General features: G+C 41.2%; 1 protein-coding gene across 1 annotated transcript in view; it reads right to left on the reverse strand.

The window, feature by feature from the left end:
* LOC126456876 (uncharacterized) overlaps nt 1-19,655 on the reverse strand; it is a 288,788-nt gene that overhangs the window by 120,684 nt on the left and 148,449 nt on the right. The window contains exon 7 of the mRNA XM_050092697.1: nt 4,676-4,852. Within this exon, the coding sequence (XP_049948654.1) occupies nt 4,676-4,852 (177 nt within the window). The remainder of the gene's footprint in view (nt 1-4,675; nt 4,853-19,655) is intronic.

A 19,655-nucleotide genomic window follows, 5' to 3' on the forward strand; every position in this document is an offset into this window, starting at 1 on the left:
AATTACCATTCTCAAACGATCGCAGCCCGCACGCAAAAGGCCAATTTCGACAAAAGGAAACAGACATATCCTGCCGGTCGGTCGAGAACGCCATGCTTCCCCATACACCGCTCAACCCGACGTCCAAGCTGTCACCACAGCTTGGAGTTGGTCCGTAAAGACGCTACTGCGCCAAGTTTTGGAGCACGCAGTTATCGTCTGGAGAAGAATAATTGATACATACATCGATCGCATACAGAGGATGAAAAGGCGAGCTTTCTAACTCGCATAACCACTCTTCGCGGATCATCCACAATTGTTGTTAAAATTTTTCGTGGTGAAAAATCAGCTCCAGTTCTACTTGACCAGTAATTCATTTGGACAAAATCGTGTATACGACCCGGGTTTCAGGATGTAAATCACTTCTTTAGGCACTTGATTGTGTACGAAGGGGTCGTACCAATCATGTTAAAATCCGGCAAATTTATGAAGTAGCAAACGAGATCTCATGTGAGAGAGACGTGGATACGTCCGCTGTGTCAACTAGTCTCTAACTCGCTTTGCTCCTATCTCTCCTATCAGGTCTCCGGGACAAGTTTAGGCGGTCGGCCGGTGACTTCTGTGAGAACTGACACATCCGCAACCTGGGCTGGCCACACCTGCCGCGGGAATAACATGTTCCTGTAACACATTAGTACAACTTTTTCTCGTGAGTATCAGATCGACACAAGAAACGACAATCAAATAAGAGAAGAATATAGAAACAGACATCGATGACCGAAGAAAAGGCCCCCTTTACCGAAGACCAAAAAAAGGGGAATTCACGTTAAGAAGAGGCCTCACTCAGATGTCGAATCCAGCAAAGAAGTCAAATACATATAATAGTACTAATTAAAAATTAGGTATGGAAAGAAAAACAGAGCTTCCAAAATCAGTTTTCATAGACTCTTATGATGTGCCAGTAGCAGAATGTACACTGAAGCGCCAAAAATCTAGTATAGGCATATGTATTCAAATACAGAGATATGTAAATAGGCAGAATACAGCGGTGCGGCCGGAAACACCTATGAAGGCAACTGTCTGACGTAGTTGTGAGATCGGTTACTGCCGCTACAATGGCGGGTTATCAAGATTTAAGTGAGTTTGAACGTGTGATGGGAGGAAGTGGGTATTTTCCCGTTGACCATTTCACGAGCGTCCTGTGAATATCAGGAAGGATCAAATTTCCGACATCGCTGCGGCGGGAAAAAGATCCTGCAAGAACGGGACCAACGACGACTGAAGAATCGTTCAACGTGACAAAAGTGCAACCCTTCCGCATATTGCTGCAGATTTCAATGCTGTGCCATCAGCAAGCGTCAGGATGCAAACCATTCAACAAAACGTCGTCGATATGGGCTTTCGGAGCCGAAGGCCCACTCGTGTACCCTTGATGACTGCATGACACAAAGCTTTACGCCTCACCTGGGCCCGTCAACACCGACACTGATGACTGAAAACATGCATTTCAGCAGGGGACGGTTCAAGCTGATGGAGGATCTGTAAGGCGTGGAGCGTGTGCAGTTGGAGTGTTATGCGACCCCTGATACATCTATTTACTACTCTGACAGGTGACACGTAAGTAAGCGTCCTATCTGATCACCTGCATCCATTCATGTCCATTGTGCATTTCGACGAACACTCCAGGAACACTCTTCCGCTGGCCACCAAACTCCCCAGACATGGGCATTATTTTTCATATCTGGGATGCCTTGCAACGTGCTGTTCAGAAGAGATCTCCACACCCTGATACCATTACGGGTTTATGGACAGCCCTGCAGGAATTATGGTGTCAGTTCCCTCCAGCACTATTTCAGACTTCAGGTGAGTCCATGCCACGTCATGCTGCAGCACTTCTGTATGCTCGCGGGGGCTCTACACGATATTAGGCAGGTGTACCAGTTTGTTTGGCTCTACAGTGTATGATATTAGGCAAAACGTCAAAGCTAAGATTAGGTTCTACGTTCGAGGAACGGGATGCATTACGGAAGTAAAATTCTGCTCTGATCAAGGGTAATAAGCACGTGCACAGACTACAGAAGCAGCTGTAGTGCATATTTGAACGTTATACAAGTGCATGATGTTGTACTGAATTAGTTTTCTGTTCTTTTCTTATATACATAAGCTGTATGTAAACTGAATGCGTTATAGACACCGCCAAAGGTAAATTAACGAGTTGTTTTGTGGCAAGGATAATGTTTTGATATATCGTTAAATATCCGTATGAAGCAAAGTAAGAAACACACTCTTCAATTTATTAATTCATGTATCTTCACAGTTTTCTTTCGAGAAGTGGAAGTTTATGGGCGTATGCTTGGATCCGCAGTACCAGCATTGTTAAAAATGTGTATTTCAACTGTTCATTAAAAGTGTTATAAAATTTATTAAAAAATCGAAATTTATTTGAAGGTTAAGAGGTCATCTTCTATGTGTTCATCATTTCACTCACCACTGAGACTCCATGTCAAGAGGTTTGGTCCAGACAAGAAGAACTTATGCGGTATCCGGAGGAGCGTTTCTACATTGACATTGTCACAGTGTAAGGCGTCCGGATTTTATGGACCTTACATGAGCTTGATCCATAACGACAGTATGATACAATATGAGATCCTCAGAAAATAATAATTATATTATATCAAAAAAGGCAATTGCAGTAATCTCATGTACCAAAAACTAACAAAACAATATCTATCAATATGGACAAGGCATGAATAAATAAGTTAAAGAGAAACGCATTTTCGAGACGATCCGAGCAGGAAGTTAATGGCATCGGAAAACCCTACTTAACAAGAGAACGGCGAGCTTCAGCGCAGAAAGGGATAAGGCCAGAACAATACATTATTCCTTTTAACGTAAATACGGCCGGTACTGAGTTTAAGTGGCTGGATGGCTGTAACTGGGCTAGGCTGCGACCCAGCAAGAAAAATAAAATTCACTTCTAACACGAAGGCGATTGGCTGAAGCCATACTGGGCGATGCAGATGCGACACGGTGGGGAGATCCCCATTATATAGAAGCATTTTGAGAACTAAAATTTCTAGGTATCTCTCTCGTATTGCAGTGGACAGCACAAGTGTGTGGAAAATAGAGAGGGTGTTGATAGATTTTCTTTCTGCGAAGTGTGGATGATACGATTCATGTATCGTGGCGAAAGATAGGAAAGAGGTAGTTAATTATTCCTGCAGGAATTTTTGCGGGCAAAAAAATTGTACAAGTCACCCCAACCCTTAGCGAGTGTGCAATAGCCATTATTTAGAATATGGAAAAATTAATGTTCTACAGAACGCAGCAAAGTTGAGACTGAGTGAATTCAGTCAAGGCCAGAATAGGGAATTAGCGTTTCAGATCCAGCACAGAGACAATGCCATTGCAGATGCTGCGTGGTAAAGTACCATCACGCATTAGGCCACAGTTAATGTTGAATCGAAATTCTGCTCACTCCAACTTGTGTACTCTTTGACCATTGAATATCAAAAGCTAGGATACTAACCTACCTTCACAATGAGTACGTGAGAGTTTTTTCACTGGTTCAGAAAGTAAATTTATTCTCCACCAACTCAGTGCATTGAGCAGCTACGCCATCATAGATGTAAATGAGCTAATGAAGATTCTCCCATGTGATAAAAAATTTTTCATATGTAGAGCTACCAAATTTTAATAATCGTCAATTCAATATGTCCAAGAGTTAAATATTTTGTTACTGAGCATTGAAAGTAACTGAACATGATTTTTGTGTATCACTTGACCCCTGAAAGCACAGTTGATAAATTATATATACAATAAAAAAGGGAATAGCTGTTGTACTTTTCTAAAACAGACCCGAAACTTTTACTTTTATTAATTTACGCATTCTAGTTAGTGGCAGAAGCATTTCTAATGATTTTTGTTACAATCTGCACATGATATTAGCTGACGTACAGGTTCATATTTATGTAGAATGTCTGTTTAACACCCTGGGCTTGAGAAGACTGCTCAGATGTTTTGTCCATTTGCGCGCTAAATGGTAAGCTAAGTTTGCACACATTAGTCCACATGCTGTGCAGATACAAAGTGCGGACAATTTCACAACAGTTAAGACTAAAGACAATAGAATCAATGTGAAGCAGTACAAAATGCAATTTATCTTAATTGACCTTGAATGTATTGATATTAAAGGCCTGTTGATATGGGTATCAGGTAAAGTTCACCCTAGATTGTGCCCAGTTTCATAAATTACCTTCAGATTTTTCCTCTATTGTTTCCAAACAATTTTTCCAATTGTTCAAACAATTATTGATCAATGTCCACCGCCGCATCACTTTTCACGCTTTCATGTAATTGAGTCGCCTTGATGGGGAACGAATCCACCTTCTTCAGTGTGGATGCAAAATTACGTCTGACCTCGTGTGGGAATCCCAAATTAACGAGCGCGGAGGACATGGAGGGGAACTGCGCTAGGTGGGAGTGTATGGTCGCCCGAGAGGAGTGTCGAGGTAGACCTTGCAGTTACGATAAACGCTGTGTCCGGGTGGCGCACTAGTTGACGCAACTGCCTAATAAGCAGCAGAGCACTCGTCGCCGCTGATTCCGAGTCAAGTCCCGATGCAACTGAAATCATTAGTTCCTTCCCTTTCCTTTCCTTTCTCCTCCCTTCACCTCCAATTTAAATTTAGCATACCTGTACGCTGATGACGTCGCTGTTAACGTGGAGCCCCTCATCGAGGAAACTGGTGTTAAGCAAGTCGTGCCGAAGAACGGTGATGGCAATAGCTGCGGCAGACACGCCTGTCTCCTCCGGCAGCACCACCCCCACGGAGCCGGACCGCGCCAGCATCCACTCCACCGAGTAGTCCTCCTGTCCGTCATACACAAATAGGACATAATCATATTATCATGCTGAATGCCTAACAGTAGTTCTTATTGCTTCTGTAAGACGATTCTGTTACAAAGTTGGCACGCTATTAATAGTATAAAGCAAGAATGTCGAATAGCATTATCGATTCATCGATGTCGTTATCACCATCACTACCACCACAACCACCATTTACATCATGGTCAGCAGCAGCAGGCATTTAACATACACTGATAGATTAACCCTTTTGGTCACGAATTTTTTTTTCTGAAAAAAATCATGGCTTTGCTTTCCAGTTCTTCGAATTAAATTATGATTTTTCAGATGTATAAAATATTCGGAGGCCGCGGTGCCCCCCCCCCCCCCCCCCCAAGGGGAGAAGGGGAGATACAATCCATCCCCAAATGAGGACATTGTGTTCAAGTGGGTGAAGAATAAGTCTAAGTGTCAAAGTATTTTATTTGATTTTATTTCACCAAAATACATAAGTTACACAAATGAAGCATTTGCATAACAATTGGAATTCACGATATCCAGTGTTTTATGGTGCTATACGATAAGTTCGTTTATTTGGATAAAAGCGTATGGGGCCTGAAGAGGGCAAAATAAATAGCCAAAACTCGTTGCTTTCTGAATAAAATAAAATATCTTAAAGTATATGGCTGTTGGTTAAGTTTATTGACATCGAAAAACTCATTTTATGTCGATTTTGAGGTGGGCACACGGCCGTATAGATTTTTTCAGTACCTACATGATGGAATATGTTTCAGGTTGTAAAACCGCTATAAACCGTCGAAAATGGCTGTCGAAAATCGTGTTCGGTTTCAAAAGCAGCTAACTGCATGTTGTCTTCGGGTGCAAAGCCCGCTAAATGCATACATCAGACTTACCAATCTGGACATTCAAAGCTACCTTTCAGTCAGTAACGATTACGATTAACGTTGGCTGCGCTGTAACAAATTCGTACGCAACACTAACATTGCCAATGCATTGTCGTTTGGATGGGACGAGTGTTTCATGATCACTTATCATGCAGTTAGCGGCTTTTGCATCTAGCCTACTCAGCTTTCAAGAAACCGCATGATATAAAGCGTCTAACATTATCTCCGTCATTATCCTCTTGTTGAATCTTTTCACGAGGATCATCGGACAGATCCGCAATTTCGGATGAATTAAGGAGCCCTGTAACTTCTTTTTATGTAAGTGGCCTTCGTCTATCTTGGACTGGGGGCAATGTGCAATCATCATAAGGTGACTAAAAAGACAGTGAAATAATGTCCTACATTTCTACGCTACTACAACCTTTCAATCACAATGTCCTCATTTGGAGACATATATAAAATTATAAACATGTCACTTACCTTTCGTTGCGAAAGACACCTTTAGTTTCCACCTTCAAGATTACACATTTGTACTCACAAATGATTTTTTTTACCTAAACTCAGAAGATATTAACCGGCTGATGGGAGGTATAAAGATTATTGCGAAGCGTCCATGTGACTGTGCACATTCAGTTTTGTTTTGTAGTACCACAGACTGGCAGGAGATGTCGACACTGTTCTCAAATAAACTCTCTGCTTGTGACAATATGATGACGGAAATCACAAATGGTAAAATTTAAAGAATTTTAATATACTAAGCATTTATTTATTATGTCCTTATATGAGGACACCATGACCGAAAGGGTTGAAAGCATCCTCTTGAAGTTGCAAGTGTGTGCATCCACGCTGCTACAGCATTTTTCTTAATGTCATCTGTCTCTTCCTACCTTCAGCAATGCAGCGGATAACGTCATGGACCACCTACAACTTCAATTGCTCAGCTAGCCAGCTAGCTGTCCCAACCAGCTTCTTATCAGTTCCATTACAACTTGCGTTTTCCACTTGCCCCTTGACCCTTTGATGCTTTCCTGCATCTCCCAGTAATTCCCAACCTGTATTTATGCATTGCTCGCTGGATAACTGAAGTCTTTGAATGGTTTCACATTATAAGTCCTTGGCTAACTTCCATAAGTGAAAAATGGCCATACACATATGATTGCATAATTTTAGTTTTAGACATATCGAAGGGCTAAAGAATAGGTCGAGGACAGTAGGCATTTTCTTTGGTTTAACAAAATCATTTGATTGCGAGGACGATGCAGTTCTTTCGCTTAAGTTGAAACATAATGGGATAAAAAAAAAGAAAAAACAAACTCAGCGATGGTTCACAGTATATGTAGAAAGCAAGAAGAAGAAGACTGTCCTCCGCTGTTAACAGACAGGAGAATCTGATTGGGGTGATGTAAGCTGTGTAATAGACCGTTATAGCTCCGGCCGGTGTGGCCGTACGGTTCTAGGCGCTTCAGTCTGGAACCGCGTGACCGCTATGGTCGCAGGATCGAATCCTGCCTCGGGCATGGATGTGTGTGGTCTCCTTAGGTTAGTTAGGTTTAAGTAGTTCTAAGATCTAGGGGACTGATGACCATAGATGTTAAGTCCCATAGTGCTCAGAGCCAATAGACCGTTATAAAGGAGCATCCACAGCTTCCCAGTCTCCTAGATAATGTTGTAAATATCAGCTGTACAAATCAAATCTGTGTAATCTTCTCGGTATGAATTTCTTTTAAAAAGATTCCGCAACTGGCTCAGCTTCATGTATCTATTTCTTTCTGGAACGTCTCCTGTCTGCACGGAAAACAGAATGTGATCTTCCTTAATCTGCATGTAAGATTAATTATACCTGATTCAAAACTATAATACCTTCACTTAATATTATCATTATTGCGTGTCCTAACCTGATTTTAAATGTTTTTAGAGCTCTGTAATCGTCAGCAACGGGAGAAGTTGAGAGTTGCTAATATGCTGATGCTATTGATCACCTGCCGTTGCTGCAGCCTTGAATGCATATTGCATGGTCAATAAAAGAACCTGCATTTATTATCGATTAACTTTATGAAGTCTGTTGAGGAGTCACGCAAATACTGGCGCTGAAATACTGATATTTCTTCCCACAGTCAGGCATCAACCTGCTAGCAATGAACCAACAATTTCTGACTCCTGTCCCTGCTCCCATCATTAAAACAATTCCGCTGTCTCTTCTCGCCAGCCAATTAAAACAAGTAACACTCAAGATTTCACTTAAGAGAAAGAGGAGCTATAAGTGTAAGGCGGTGGGGCCTTCTGTAGGTTTCTATTCTAGGTCCTTTGCTCCTCTTAGTATACCACTAAACAGGACGATGATTCAGAAAATTTTTCTCTTTCTAGATGAGATATGGAACTGTGTAATTTAAGTGATCTAGCTAGTATGGTATGAAACTTCCTGGCAGATCAAAACTGTGTGCCGCACCGAGACTCGAACTCGGGGCCTTTGCCTTTCGCGGGCAAGTGCTCTACCAACTGAGCTACCCAAGCACGACTCACGCCCCGTCCTCACAGCTTTACTTCCGCCAGTACCTCGCCTAGAGCACTTGCCCGCGAAAGGCAAAGGTCCCCAGTTGGAGTCTCGGCCCGGCACACAGTTTTGATCTGCCAGGAAGTTTCACATCAGTGCACACTCCGCTGCAGAGTGAAAATCTCATTGTAGCTAGTATGGTAGTTGGACACATCAGCAAGTGATTTTCAGAGGACAGATTAACGCAGTGCACATATTTTCTGACACGGAACTTTTGCCCAACAGAGAGGCTTATATACAGGGTGTTACAAAAAGGTACGGCCAAACTTTCAGGAAACTTTCCTCACACACAAAGAAAGAAAATATGTTATGTGGACATGTGTCCGGAAACGCTTACTTTCCATGTTAGAGCTCATTTTATTACTTCTCTTCAAATCACATTAATCATGGAATGGAAACACACAGCAACAGAACGCACCAGCGTGACTTCAAACACTTTGTTACAGGAAATGTTCAAAATGTGCTCCGTTAGCGAGGATACATGCATCCACCCTCCGTCGCATGGAATCCCTGATGCGCTGATGCAGCCCTGGAGAATGGCGTATTGTATCACAGCCGTCCACAATACGAGCACGAAGAGTCTCTACATTTGGTACAAGTGTTGTGTAGGCAAGAGCTTTCAAATGCCCCCATAAATGAAATTCAAGAGGGTTGAGGTCAGGAGAGCTTGGAGGCCATGGAATTGGTCCGCCTCTAGCAATCCATCGGTCACCGAATCTGTTGTTGAGAAGCGTACGAACACTTCGACTGAAATGTGCAGGAGCTCCATCGTTCATGAACCACATGTTGTAAAGGCACATGTTCTAGCAGCACAGGTAGAGTATCCCGTATGAAATCATGATAACGTGATCCATTGAGCGTAGGTGGAAGAACAAGGGGCCCAATCAAGACATCACCAACAATTACTGCCCAAAGGTTCACAGAAATTCTGTGTTGATGACGTGATTGCACAATTGCGTGCAGATTCTCGTCAGCCAACAACGTTGATTGTGAAAATTTACAATTTGATCACGGTGGAATGAAGCCTCATCCGTAAAGAGAACATTTGCACTGAAATGAGGATTGACACATTGTTGGATGGACCATTTGCAGAAGTGTACCCGTGGAGGCCAATCAGCTGCTGATAGTGCCTGCACACGCTGTACATGGTACGGAAACAACTGATTCTCCCGTAGCACTCTCCATACAGTGACGTGGTCAAAGTTACATTGTACAGCAGCAACGTCTTTGACGCTGACATTAGGGTTATCGTCAACTGCACGAAGAATTGCCTCGTCCATTGCAGATGTCCTCATCGTTCTAGGTCTTCCCCAGTCACGAGTGATAGGCTGGAATGTTCCGTGCTCCCTAAGACGCCGATCAATTGCTTCGAACGTCTTCCTGCCGGGACACCTTCGTTCTGGAAATCTGTCTCGATACCGCGCCACGGCTATTGCCCCGTGCTAATCCATACATCAAATGGGAATCTGCCAACTCCGCATTTGTAAACATTGCACTGACTGCAAAACCACGTTCGTGATGAACACTAACCTGTTGATGCTACCTACTGATGTGCTTGATGCTAGTACTGTAGAGCAATGAGTCGCATGTCAACACAAGCACCGAAGTCAACATTACCTTCCTTCAATTGGGCCAACTGGCGGTGAATCGAGGAAGTACAGTACAGACTGACGAAACTAAAATGAGCTCTAACATGGAAATTAAGCGTTTCCGGACACATGTCCACATAACATCTTGTCTTTATTTGTGTGTGAGGAATGTTTCCTGAAAGTTTGGCTGTACCTTTTTGTAACACCCTGTATAACAGAATTAGCCCAGAATTGTTTCAGGGCGATCCCAGTTGAACAGGCAGACTTTCGTCCAGGAAGAAGTTGTACTGACCAGGTGTTGTCACTCATCACTTACATTGAGGCGGGATTTCAGAGAAAATTGAAAACATCAGTCGCCTTTATTGACCTTTCAGCAGCTTACGACACTGTGTGGAGAGAAGGCATCATGTACAAAATTCTTCGAGCAATTCCTTGCAAATCTATAGCACGCTTAATAAACAGCATGCTCAATGATAGGGTGTTCCAAATAAGTATGGACACTGACTACAGCTCCATCAAAAAACTAAAGAATGGCTTACCACAAGGATCAGTGCTCGCACGACTGCTGTTTAGCCTCTATATTGCAGACCTACCGGAAACACAATCAAGAAAGTTCGGGTATGCTGACGATTGGGCCCTCGCTAAAAGATGCAGCACAATTGAAGCATCTGAGGATATCCTAACGAAAGACCTGAAGATAATGGGTGAATATTTCCGTAAGTGGACACTTCAACCAAATGCTTCCAAAACAGAGTTGCTTCCATCTCAACAACAAACTCGCAGGAAAGGAACTCAACATTCGATTTGAAAACACCGTTCTCAGGCATAATAAAACTCCGAAGTACTTGGGCATGAAGCTGGATAGAACACTATCTTTTAAAGAGCACCTAACAAAGACCGCCGAAAAATTAAAGACAAGAAACAACATTATTCAAAAGCTCTGTGGTACTACCTGGGGAGCAACGGTCTCCACTCTCCGCACCTCTGTTTTAGCAATAGTATTCTCGGCTGCCGAATACTATGCTCCGATTTGGCTAAACAGCCGACATGTAAAAAAGGTGGATGTCCGGTTGCATAACACTCTAAGGATGATTTCTGGAGTAATTAAACCCACTCCAACGCAGTGGCTCCCAATATTAAGCCACATCCCGCCGCCACACCTGCGACGTACTGACGCCCTTGTACGTGAATACAAAAACATCATGGGAAATCGAAGCCTGCCAATCCACCAAGCCATTGAGGCTGCAAACACTAATAGGCTTCGATCTAGGAACCCGCCAACGAGAACAGCAAGGAACTGTGTACAAGAGGGTTTCAGTGTCACAAACGCATGGTCTGAAAAATGGAACGCATGGCAAAATCATAACATGCCTTGCATCACACAAAAGCCACCTGGTTTTGGCCTACCACGCAAAACGTGGTCCACTCTAAATAGGATTAGAACTCGTCATGGCAGATGTCCCTACTCCTTGTATAAATGGGGTAAAATACTATCCCCTCAGTGTGACTGCGGAGAAAGTCAGACCATCAGCCACATTGTTGAAGAGTGTTTCCAGAAGAGACTATAATGGGAGCCCCGACGACTTCCTGCTCGCAACTCCAGAGTCGATAGATTATATTAATAGACTTGATGTTTGTTTGTAATCCTTAAACTTTGTTATATTAGCAATGTTTGTTTGCAATTATTAACGTTTGTTATATTAGTGATTTGTTTGTTTCTTCCTTATGTGTCTGTATTGCCATACGATAAATAAAATAAATAAATGCCCAACAGAAATGTAATTGTATCGAGGTAGTCTAACAGTTGGTGAAATCCACAATTTTAAATTCTCAGGACTGAGGGTAGATGAACAGTTTTCTTGGAAGTACCACCCTCAGGATCTTGTGCGGAAACTGAATGCTGCTATCTTCACCAGAAGAATAATCCTCAATGGCTCTGACACTGAAACGTGACGATTTTTGTACTTTGCTTTCTTTCAGTCTATTGTCTCCTAAGGTATCGTATTTTGGGACAACTCTGTGCCCTCACCACGGAAATGGCGGTCAGGCAGATCTACGCTGTCAGATCATGAATTTCGTATTGGACTTAGTTCAGTTTCTTACTTGTGGTATGGCTCTACAGCTATAAAATTTTTAAATGCCATTCTAGGTTTTAGCTGCTGCTACTTTTATTTCATTGTTCAGATGTCTCTGATTTATAACTTCCATCTGTGCGGAGACTGCAATATTCATTAGTGAAGACTAGACGTTAAACCATCTGCAGCTGGACAACACTCCCTCAAGCAATACACAGAAAGGCGTGCATTATTCAGCAGGTTTCCTTTCCAATACGCTTTCATCGGAACTGAAAAATCTGAGTCATCAGATCAATAATTAAAGGTTTCCTTGTGGGCCTCCATTCCCATTCTGTACAGGAGTCCCTCTCAGTAGTTGAGAACATTTCTCTGTAATGTGTTCCTTTGTCATGTAGTTTCTAAAAAATTTTCTCGTGTTTTATTAAGCCTTTATTTTCTTCTGTTTGTAAATTTTCTAATCAGGCTTCTATAAACTAGGTATTTATTCGCTCCATGACCAAGTAGCTTTGGTTCGCTAGTCCCTGGGAATATGATACATAAGTAAATAAAGTCAATAAAGAAAGTTTTGAAACCTTCATGCAATTTTTATCTTCCTTTGTCCTTTTCTGTTCGTATAGTCAATGCCTTCAATTGCTCTGAATGTGCTGCCTTGTTCTATGATGTCATTCGTAATTTGTGCTACGAATATTTTCTTTTTCTATTTGAACAAGTGGATTTCTTAAAAAGAAATCCCTTTTCGTCTGTGCTCTGTACAGCGTTCATTTTTTAAGTTACTGAACTTGTTACTCACTGTGACGTATCTACCTGTTCTTACATAAATTGTCATAATCTGCATTTATATGTTCCTACCTGAAAGTGTGTGAGTGTGGTTTTTTTTATCTCATCCGTGTTCTATTTCTATTCTTCTGGCCGTTCGTTATTGCCAAACAAGTCATCGGGTAATTCTAGTAACTTATGACATCTGTTAGTTCTGGTGACATATCCGAAATTTCCCACTGAAGATTCATCCTTTTTCTTTCATGTATATTTTAAAATCCACATCAATATGTAGTGAAATTTGTTACAATTTATTCGCTTCGTAGCTCCTCGTAGACTGTCTTCCACCTGCTCATAAGAGTTTGAGCTCTTTTGATCGTAAATTATAATGGATGTCATGAAACATATTTTGCTTGTTCGTAAAACGATTTTTTCTGTTTTTTATAAGACCCCTTCAAAATCTTTAATAATGTTTGTATGTTTTTACAATAAAAGCAAGCCTGCATACCTTCCCGACGCTGTTCTGGTGTAGTAAAATGTATGTTATGATATCAATTATAATTTGTAATAATTTATTCGAACTGGAATCCACAGTCCATACAAAGTTACCAAGTGAAGTGATTATTCTTTTATTTGGCTATAATAATTGGACAACATGGCTGATTTCGGCCACTACAGCCATCTTCAAACGCCCACTGTGTGCAGATGACTCATACATAAGCTCTAAATGTCAAAATTAATTTGTTATTGCACGCAGATATCTTAGCTGTTCGCACATATTTTGAAGATGGTTTCACAGTAAACTGTGCATTCCCGAGCTGAAAAACTTATTTGCAAGGATTACATAGCTTTCAGATAACATAAATGGACGGCACATGTACGGGTACTCACAATGAATGTGACCTTCAGAGGCTAGCATCTTTTTTCGAGTAGCACGAAATATTCATTAAACACATTAGTATCATTATGTTTCGTGTTTTTCATCACAATCACGTACGCACAGAGTTAAAAGTTGGTCACGACTTGCACTTGTACACTGAATATCCTAATTTTACATTAAAATTAGGTATTCTACGTTCTGATATCAAACAAAGATGCTACAAATCAAAGATGTATGTCGCATGCATTAAGAATCAGGACTGAGCTTAAAGAGATGGCAATCGATGTGTTGTTGGCAACAGCAAATATATGATGGAATGAGCATCAGAAACTAATTAATGTATTTGATCAGCGTTAGGGTAATATTAGTAACATTTTTTGACACAGGCTATAAAAAATACACCATTGTAGAATCTTTCTAACCAAAATCGTTTTGTGTATTTAAAAACATACAGGAAGTTTATTTTTGCAAAAAATAATAAGTCTCACAAATTTTAATAGAAGAAAGGGCCTTTCGTTTATTATACAATTCCAGCTTGAATTTTTCGTCTCGTTTCGCCTCCTTTCCAAAATTGAAGTGTTGAAATGTTTTTACTTTAGTGCACTATGGTTCAAAGGATTCAACCACTGATTGACAGCTGGCTTTGTAAATTCAATGCAGCCATCAGATGATGAATAAAACATTCGAAACTGGTAATGACAAGAAACAAAGAAATGTGGCAGGAAAAGTTTCACAAAGTTGGTGGATGGTAGCTGTTTTCATAATATATCCAATAACTGATAACTCACAATACTCAAGAAAATTATACCGAAAAAAAGTCGCGCTGAACAATAAATATGCACAAGATGAAAATAAATGTAATTTGGCAATCAAAATAAGAGTTACATGAGTTTTCGAGGGAATATGGCTTGTATTAAACATTTGAGAGCCGAAGAACCGTGAAATTTTGGGACTTTTTTCTGTTTTTCGTCTATAACTCGAAAATGATACAATCTACAGAAAATTACCAAAACATCTGAAAGAGCATAAAATTTCGCGTAGAATGACTTACATAAAAGTTAAAATAATTTTAGCCATTTAGCTACAATCTATCGTCAAAGATCGGCAGTTTTTACCAACTTGTCGGAAATATAAGTTTTTCTCATGTTACAACGCCTGTAAATCAAAAACAGCTACTCCAAATGAAAAGTAACAGTCATGAAAGTGAAAGAGTATCAAATTCTGCGCAGAAAGAGCTCCTAAATTTTAAAATTCACTCACTCTTTTGCAAAGATACATATAGAAACGTGAAAGTATTCGTAGCGCTAAATTTCCAGTAAGACTTTTTCGTGTAAAATTATTTTCGAACACGAAATCATCCTCATTCGTCCAAATGTTCAAATTAAGCAACACTGGTGTGGAGAAATTCAGTAGTAGTTTGATTCTCGTGATCAATTTCTTCACGAAAAGTCCATCATGCGGTTTGGAGGAGAGGGGGATGAAGACATCAACTGCCAAGGTGCTTATGAAAACGAGAAAATAAAGCATGAAAAATATCCTAGAGAAAAACTGTGACGAATAACAGTTCCTGAGAAAGAACCGAGTAGGGCCCCTACGAGCCATGAAGTGTACAGTAAAGATGAATTGTGAATTATGAACCAGTCTCTATCACTCCTGATACAATTTTCCATCGGATCCCTTTCCATGTGAAGTCTTCACAGCAGCTCGAGTCATACTTCATCTTTCCGTTTGCTTCTTTTTGCTGACGACGGAGTAATTCGAAAGACGAGAAAATCAAGCCTCTTTAAACTGTTAAATCCAGTCAGAGTTAAAACAACAAGTAAAACAGTGTTCGTCCTTGACGGTGGTTCATAACACGCTGAGTTGTGTAGAATACCGACGAAATGGTTTCCTTTATCTTGAAAAGTACGTGAACTACACAAGAACGCTCTGAGTGAAATTGCACCATAGCGTTTGATAGATACTCTGAGGAGAAAACTGAGAAAAGCATAAAATCTGCTGAATGTGCCTGAAGAGCGCGCGCTTCATGATCCGCTTCTGTTTTGTTAACCGACTCAGTGTCACCAACTGCGTAAAAAGAATGTTTCTTAATAAACAAACTTAAAAAGAAACGTTTTCGCTCAGTGTTGACAGAAAAAATTATGTGATCGATGGTATCATCTCAAGCAGATCATTGAGGACACAGACACCTCAATTGTTGGCTCAGCCATAGAAAAGTCGAGACAGCGAGAAAACGTCTTCACTTTGGGGAAGGCACTAATTCGTTGGTCCTGCTGATTGACGATATAGCCGATAGTAATGAGTAGGAAGAATCCGTCACCAGTGTCTTCTGTATGGAACTTGGAATAGGCAACAGAGACACACTCATTTAGAACCTCAACAGTTCTAAGCTCTCCCAAGAATCCAAAAAACATGTGTTATTTCTTCACACGTTCTGTGGCTGTGACACGACCTCTACATGTTTTCGACAGGGCAAAACCAAATTTATAAACACAATTCAATAGAGGGCGAACCTCCAACAAGTGGCCTCAGATTCAGTGACCTTATGAGCTTTGGAGCTCATAAGGTCACTGAAGCAGGAATGAAGTTCATTGGGTGTTTGTACAAGGGTGGCAGCTCCAAACCATTGAAAGAAATTCATCTGCAGCTGTTCCAGAGAGGTTTATCGAAAAATAATCAGTTTGTAATGTTTGTCTCCCAGTGAAGCTGCCGCTCGCCGGCATTTTCTCATGGTCTACTTGCAGGTTCAGATCTGGAGAAATATTCGAAATAGGGATGACGGGCCCCGTTGCAGCCACCCAACCACCAGAGCCCCAGGAACTGCTCAATACAATATCTGAACATGCAAGAAGGAATGCCAAGTACCTATATGATCAAAAGTATCCGTACAACCCCTAAAAGATGCGTTTTTTATATTAGGTGCATTGTGCTGCCACCTACTGCCAGGTACTCCATATCAGCGACCTCAGTAGTCATTAGAAATCGTGAGAGAGCAAAATGGGGCGTTCCGCGGAACTCATAGACTTCGACCGTGATCTGGTGATTGGGTGTCACTTGTGTCATACGTCTGTACGCCAGGTTTCCACACTCCTAAACATCTCTAGGTCCACAGTTTCCGACGTGATAGTGAAGTGGAAACGTGAAGGGACACATAGAGCGCAAAAGCGAACAGACCGACCTCGACTGTTGACTGACAGAGACCCCCGACAGTTGAAGAGGGTCGTAATGTGTAGCAGGCAGACATCTATCCAGACCATCACACAGGAATTCCAAACTGCATCACAATCCACTGAAAGTACAATGACAGTTAGGCGGGAGGTGAGAAAACTTGGATTTCAAGGTCGAGCGGCTGCTCATAAGCCATACATCATGCCGGTAAATGCCAAACGACCCCTCGCTTGGTGTAAGGAGCGTAAACATTGGACGACTGAACAGTGGAAAAACGTTGTGTGGAGTGACGAATCACGGTACACAATGTGGGGATCAAATGGCCGGGTGTGGGTATTGCGAATGTCCGATGAACGTCATCTGCCAGCTTGTGTAGTGCCAACAGTAAAATTCGGAGGCGTTGGTGTTATGGTGTGGTCGTGTTTTTCATGGAGGAAGCTTGCACCCCTTGTTGTTTTGCGTGGCACTATCACAGCATAGGCCTACACTGATGTTTTAAGCACCTTCTTGCTTCCCACTGTTCAACAGCAATTCGGGGATGGCGATTGCATCTTTCAAGACTATCGAGCACCTGTTCATAATGCAAGGCCTGTGTCGGAGTGGTTACACGACAATAAAATTCCTATAATGGTCTGGCCTGCACAGAGTCCTGACCTAAATCCTATAGAACATCTTTGAGATGTTTTTGAACGCCGACTTCGTGCCAGGCCTTACCGATCGACATCGATACCTCTCCTGAGTGCAGCACTTCGTGAAGCATGGGCTGCCATTCCCCAGGAAACCTTCCAGCACCTGATTGAATGTATGCCGGCGAGAGTGGAAGCTGTCGTGATGGCTAAGGGTTTCAGCATTATCGATGGAGGGCGCCACGAACTTGTCATTTTCAGGCAGGTGTCCGGATACTTTTGATCACATTGCGTGGATTGTTCCTGCAGGAAAGGGTGTATAAAGTGCTTGGCTTTAAGCAGCGATTCCAAGGGACTTTCATGCCTTAACTCACTAGCAGAAGAGAACATTTCGTTGATTCGATGCAAGTCGATGATGCGATTGCCTTCATCTGAGAGGAAGTCGATTTATATGTCATGACAGAAAACGAAGAACTGGACGACTACGCATCCTTCTTTGGACCATCTTCCCCAAAACACAGAAAACATAAAAAATAAGTTTTAAATGAATGTCAGTACAGCACAATATTTAATTAAAGAATGTTTCTGAAAAATATCTCTCGTCAATTGTAATTTTTAATTGAAATGTTTTTCCATTAATAAAACCTATCGTTTGATATGCTGTTTTCCATTTTTGAACTCGCTTTTACAAACTTGGACTGGCATGGTAATTAATTGATACTAATACATAGAACTAGGTAGATAGGTAGGTACCTAGATTAACTCTCCTTAAACTAAATATCTGGACGAATGTGTAAGATTTGGTGTTCGATAGTAATTTGACTTCACACAAAAGTCTTAGCAGGAGGTTAAGGCTAAGAATTCTTTCCCGTGTTTACTTGTCTCTTCGTAAGGAGTGAGTGAATTTCAAAATTCTGAAACTCTTGTTACGCAAGCTTTGATGCTGTACGAACTTTCATGCACGACATTTTTCATTTCTCAGTTACAGAAGCTGGAACATGAGCATTACCCACGTTTCCGGCAAATTGATAAAAATTTTCCGATGTTTGATGGTCGATTGTGGCTAAACGGTTAAACCGGTTTTAACTTCTAAATAGGTCATTTCAAGCAAAATAATATGCTCTTCCATTCACGTGTTTTGGTAATTTTGTGTAGGCTGTATAGCTTTCAAGCTATAAGTGAAAAACTGGAAAAAGTCCCAACATTTCGTGGGTTTTCGGCCCTCAAAAGTATAGCACAAGCCAGAAACAGTCACAAACTGATTTAACTGCCTAAAGTCGATTAAAATTATTTGTTTATTGTGCATATTTATTGGCCAGGAAAAGTCTAATTTGCCTTCTCTACTTGGAACTCTCACAACGCCATGTGACAAAACAACTTTAATATCTGCGCTGCCTTAAATTATCCAGAGAATCTAATGGAAACTTAAATGTGAATCCAGTGAAATTTATAATTTTTACAGTGGGCGTAGAATTTGTTTTTACTTTAGTTATAGCCCAAGCATGAAACGAGATGTTAGTAAACGTTTAGATTAAATTAGCTTCCCCACTATGGCAACAGTTTAATATCTAATCTCTCCTGTAACAGGACCGCACTACGCATGACAGTGAGGTCATTGCGTTGTTCTTATCTAAAGTTGAAGTAGATTTGCTGAAGTGGCCTTCTCGAAGTTCTACAAGCTCAAACAACTCCGAGATGAAATAGAAGATTGTTTGCATACCATTTGAATTCGCCTAAAAACCCACTGACAACTATTCGCTTTCAGGAAGGACAGAAACAACTGCTTCTCTGCTATAACTGTAGGAATCGGACACCGAAGGTGAAACACTTTAATAGCAGCAAAAGAGATCCCGCACTCGGTTAATTATATGGTTAATTCGCTCATTGCTATTCTTGTCGAAATTAGTTCGCATATGAACTGTTTAGTTTTGCTACAGGGGAACGGTGCGCTCACACGTTCCTTTCTATTTAAATTCCCAGCTCAAGAACTAATATTGGTCTGTGTGTATTATTTGCTGTTATCCGTCACTGTGGTAGAAGGATAATATCTCTGACTACTAATCAAAACTTTTTTGCTCCTTGTTTTGATACCACAAATGGTATCAATTATACGATTCTCAGATGACATTGCTATCTTCAGTGAAAGAGAGGAAGAATTGCAGGACCTGTTGAAGGTAATGAACAGTCTAAAGAGAACAGAGTGTGAAATGAGTGTAAACCAAAGAAAGACGAAAGTAATGAAGTGGAGCACAAATGAGATTAACAGTAAACTTAACACCA

Source organism: Schistocerca serialis, chromosome 2 (assembly GCF_023864345.2).
Source record: "Schistocerca serialis cubense isolate TAMUIC-IGC-003099 chromosome 2, iqSchSeri2.2, whole genome shotgun sequence".
Taxonomy (NCBI): Eukaryota; Metazoa; Arthropoda; class Insecta; order Orthoptera; family Acrididae; genus Schistocerca; species Schistocerca serialis.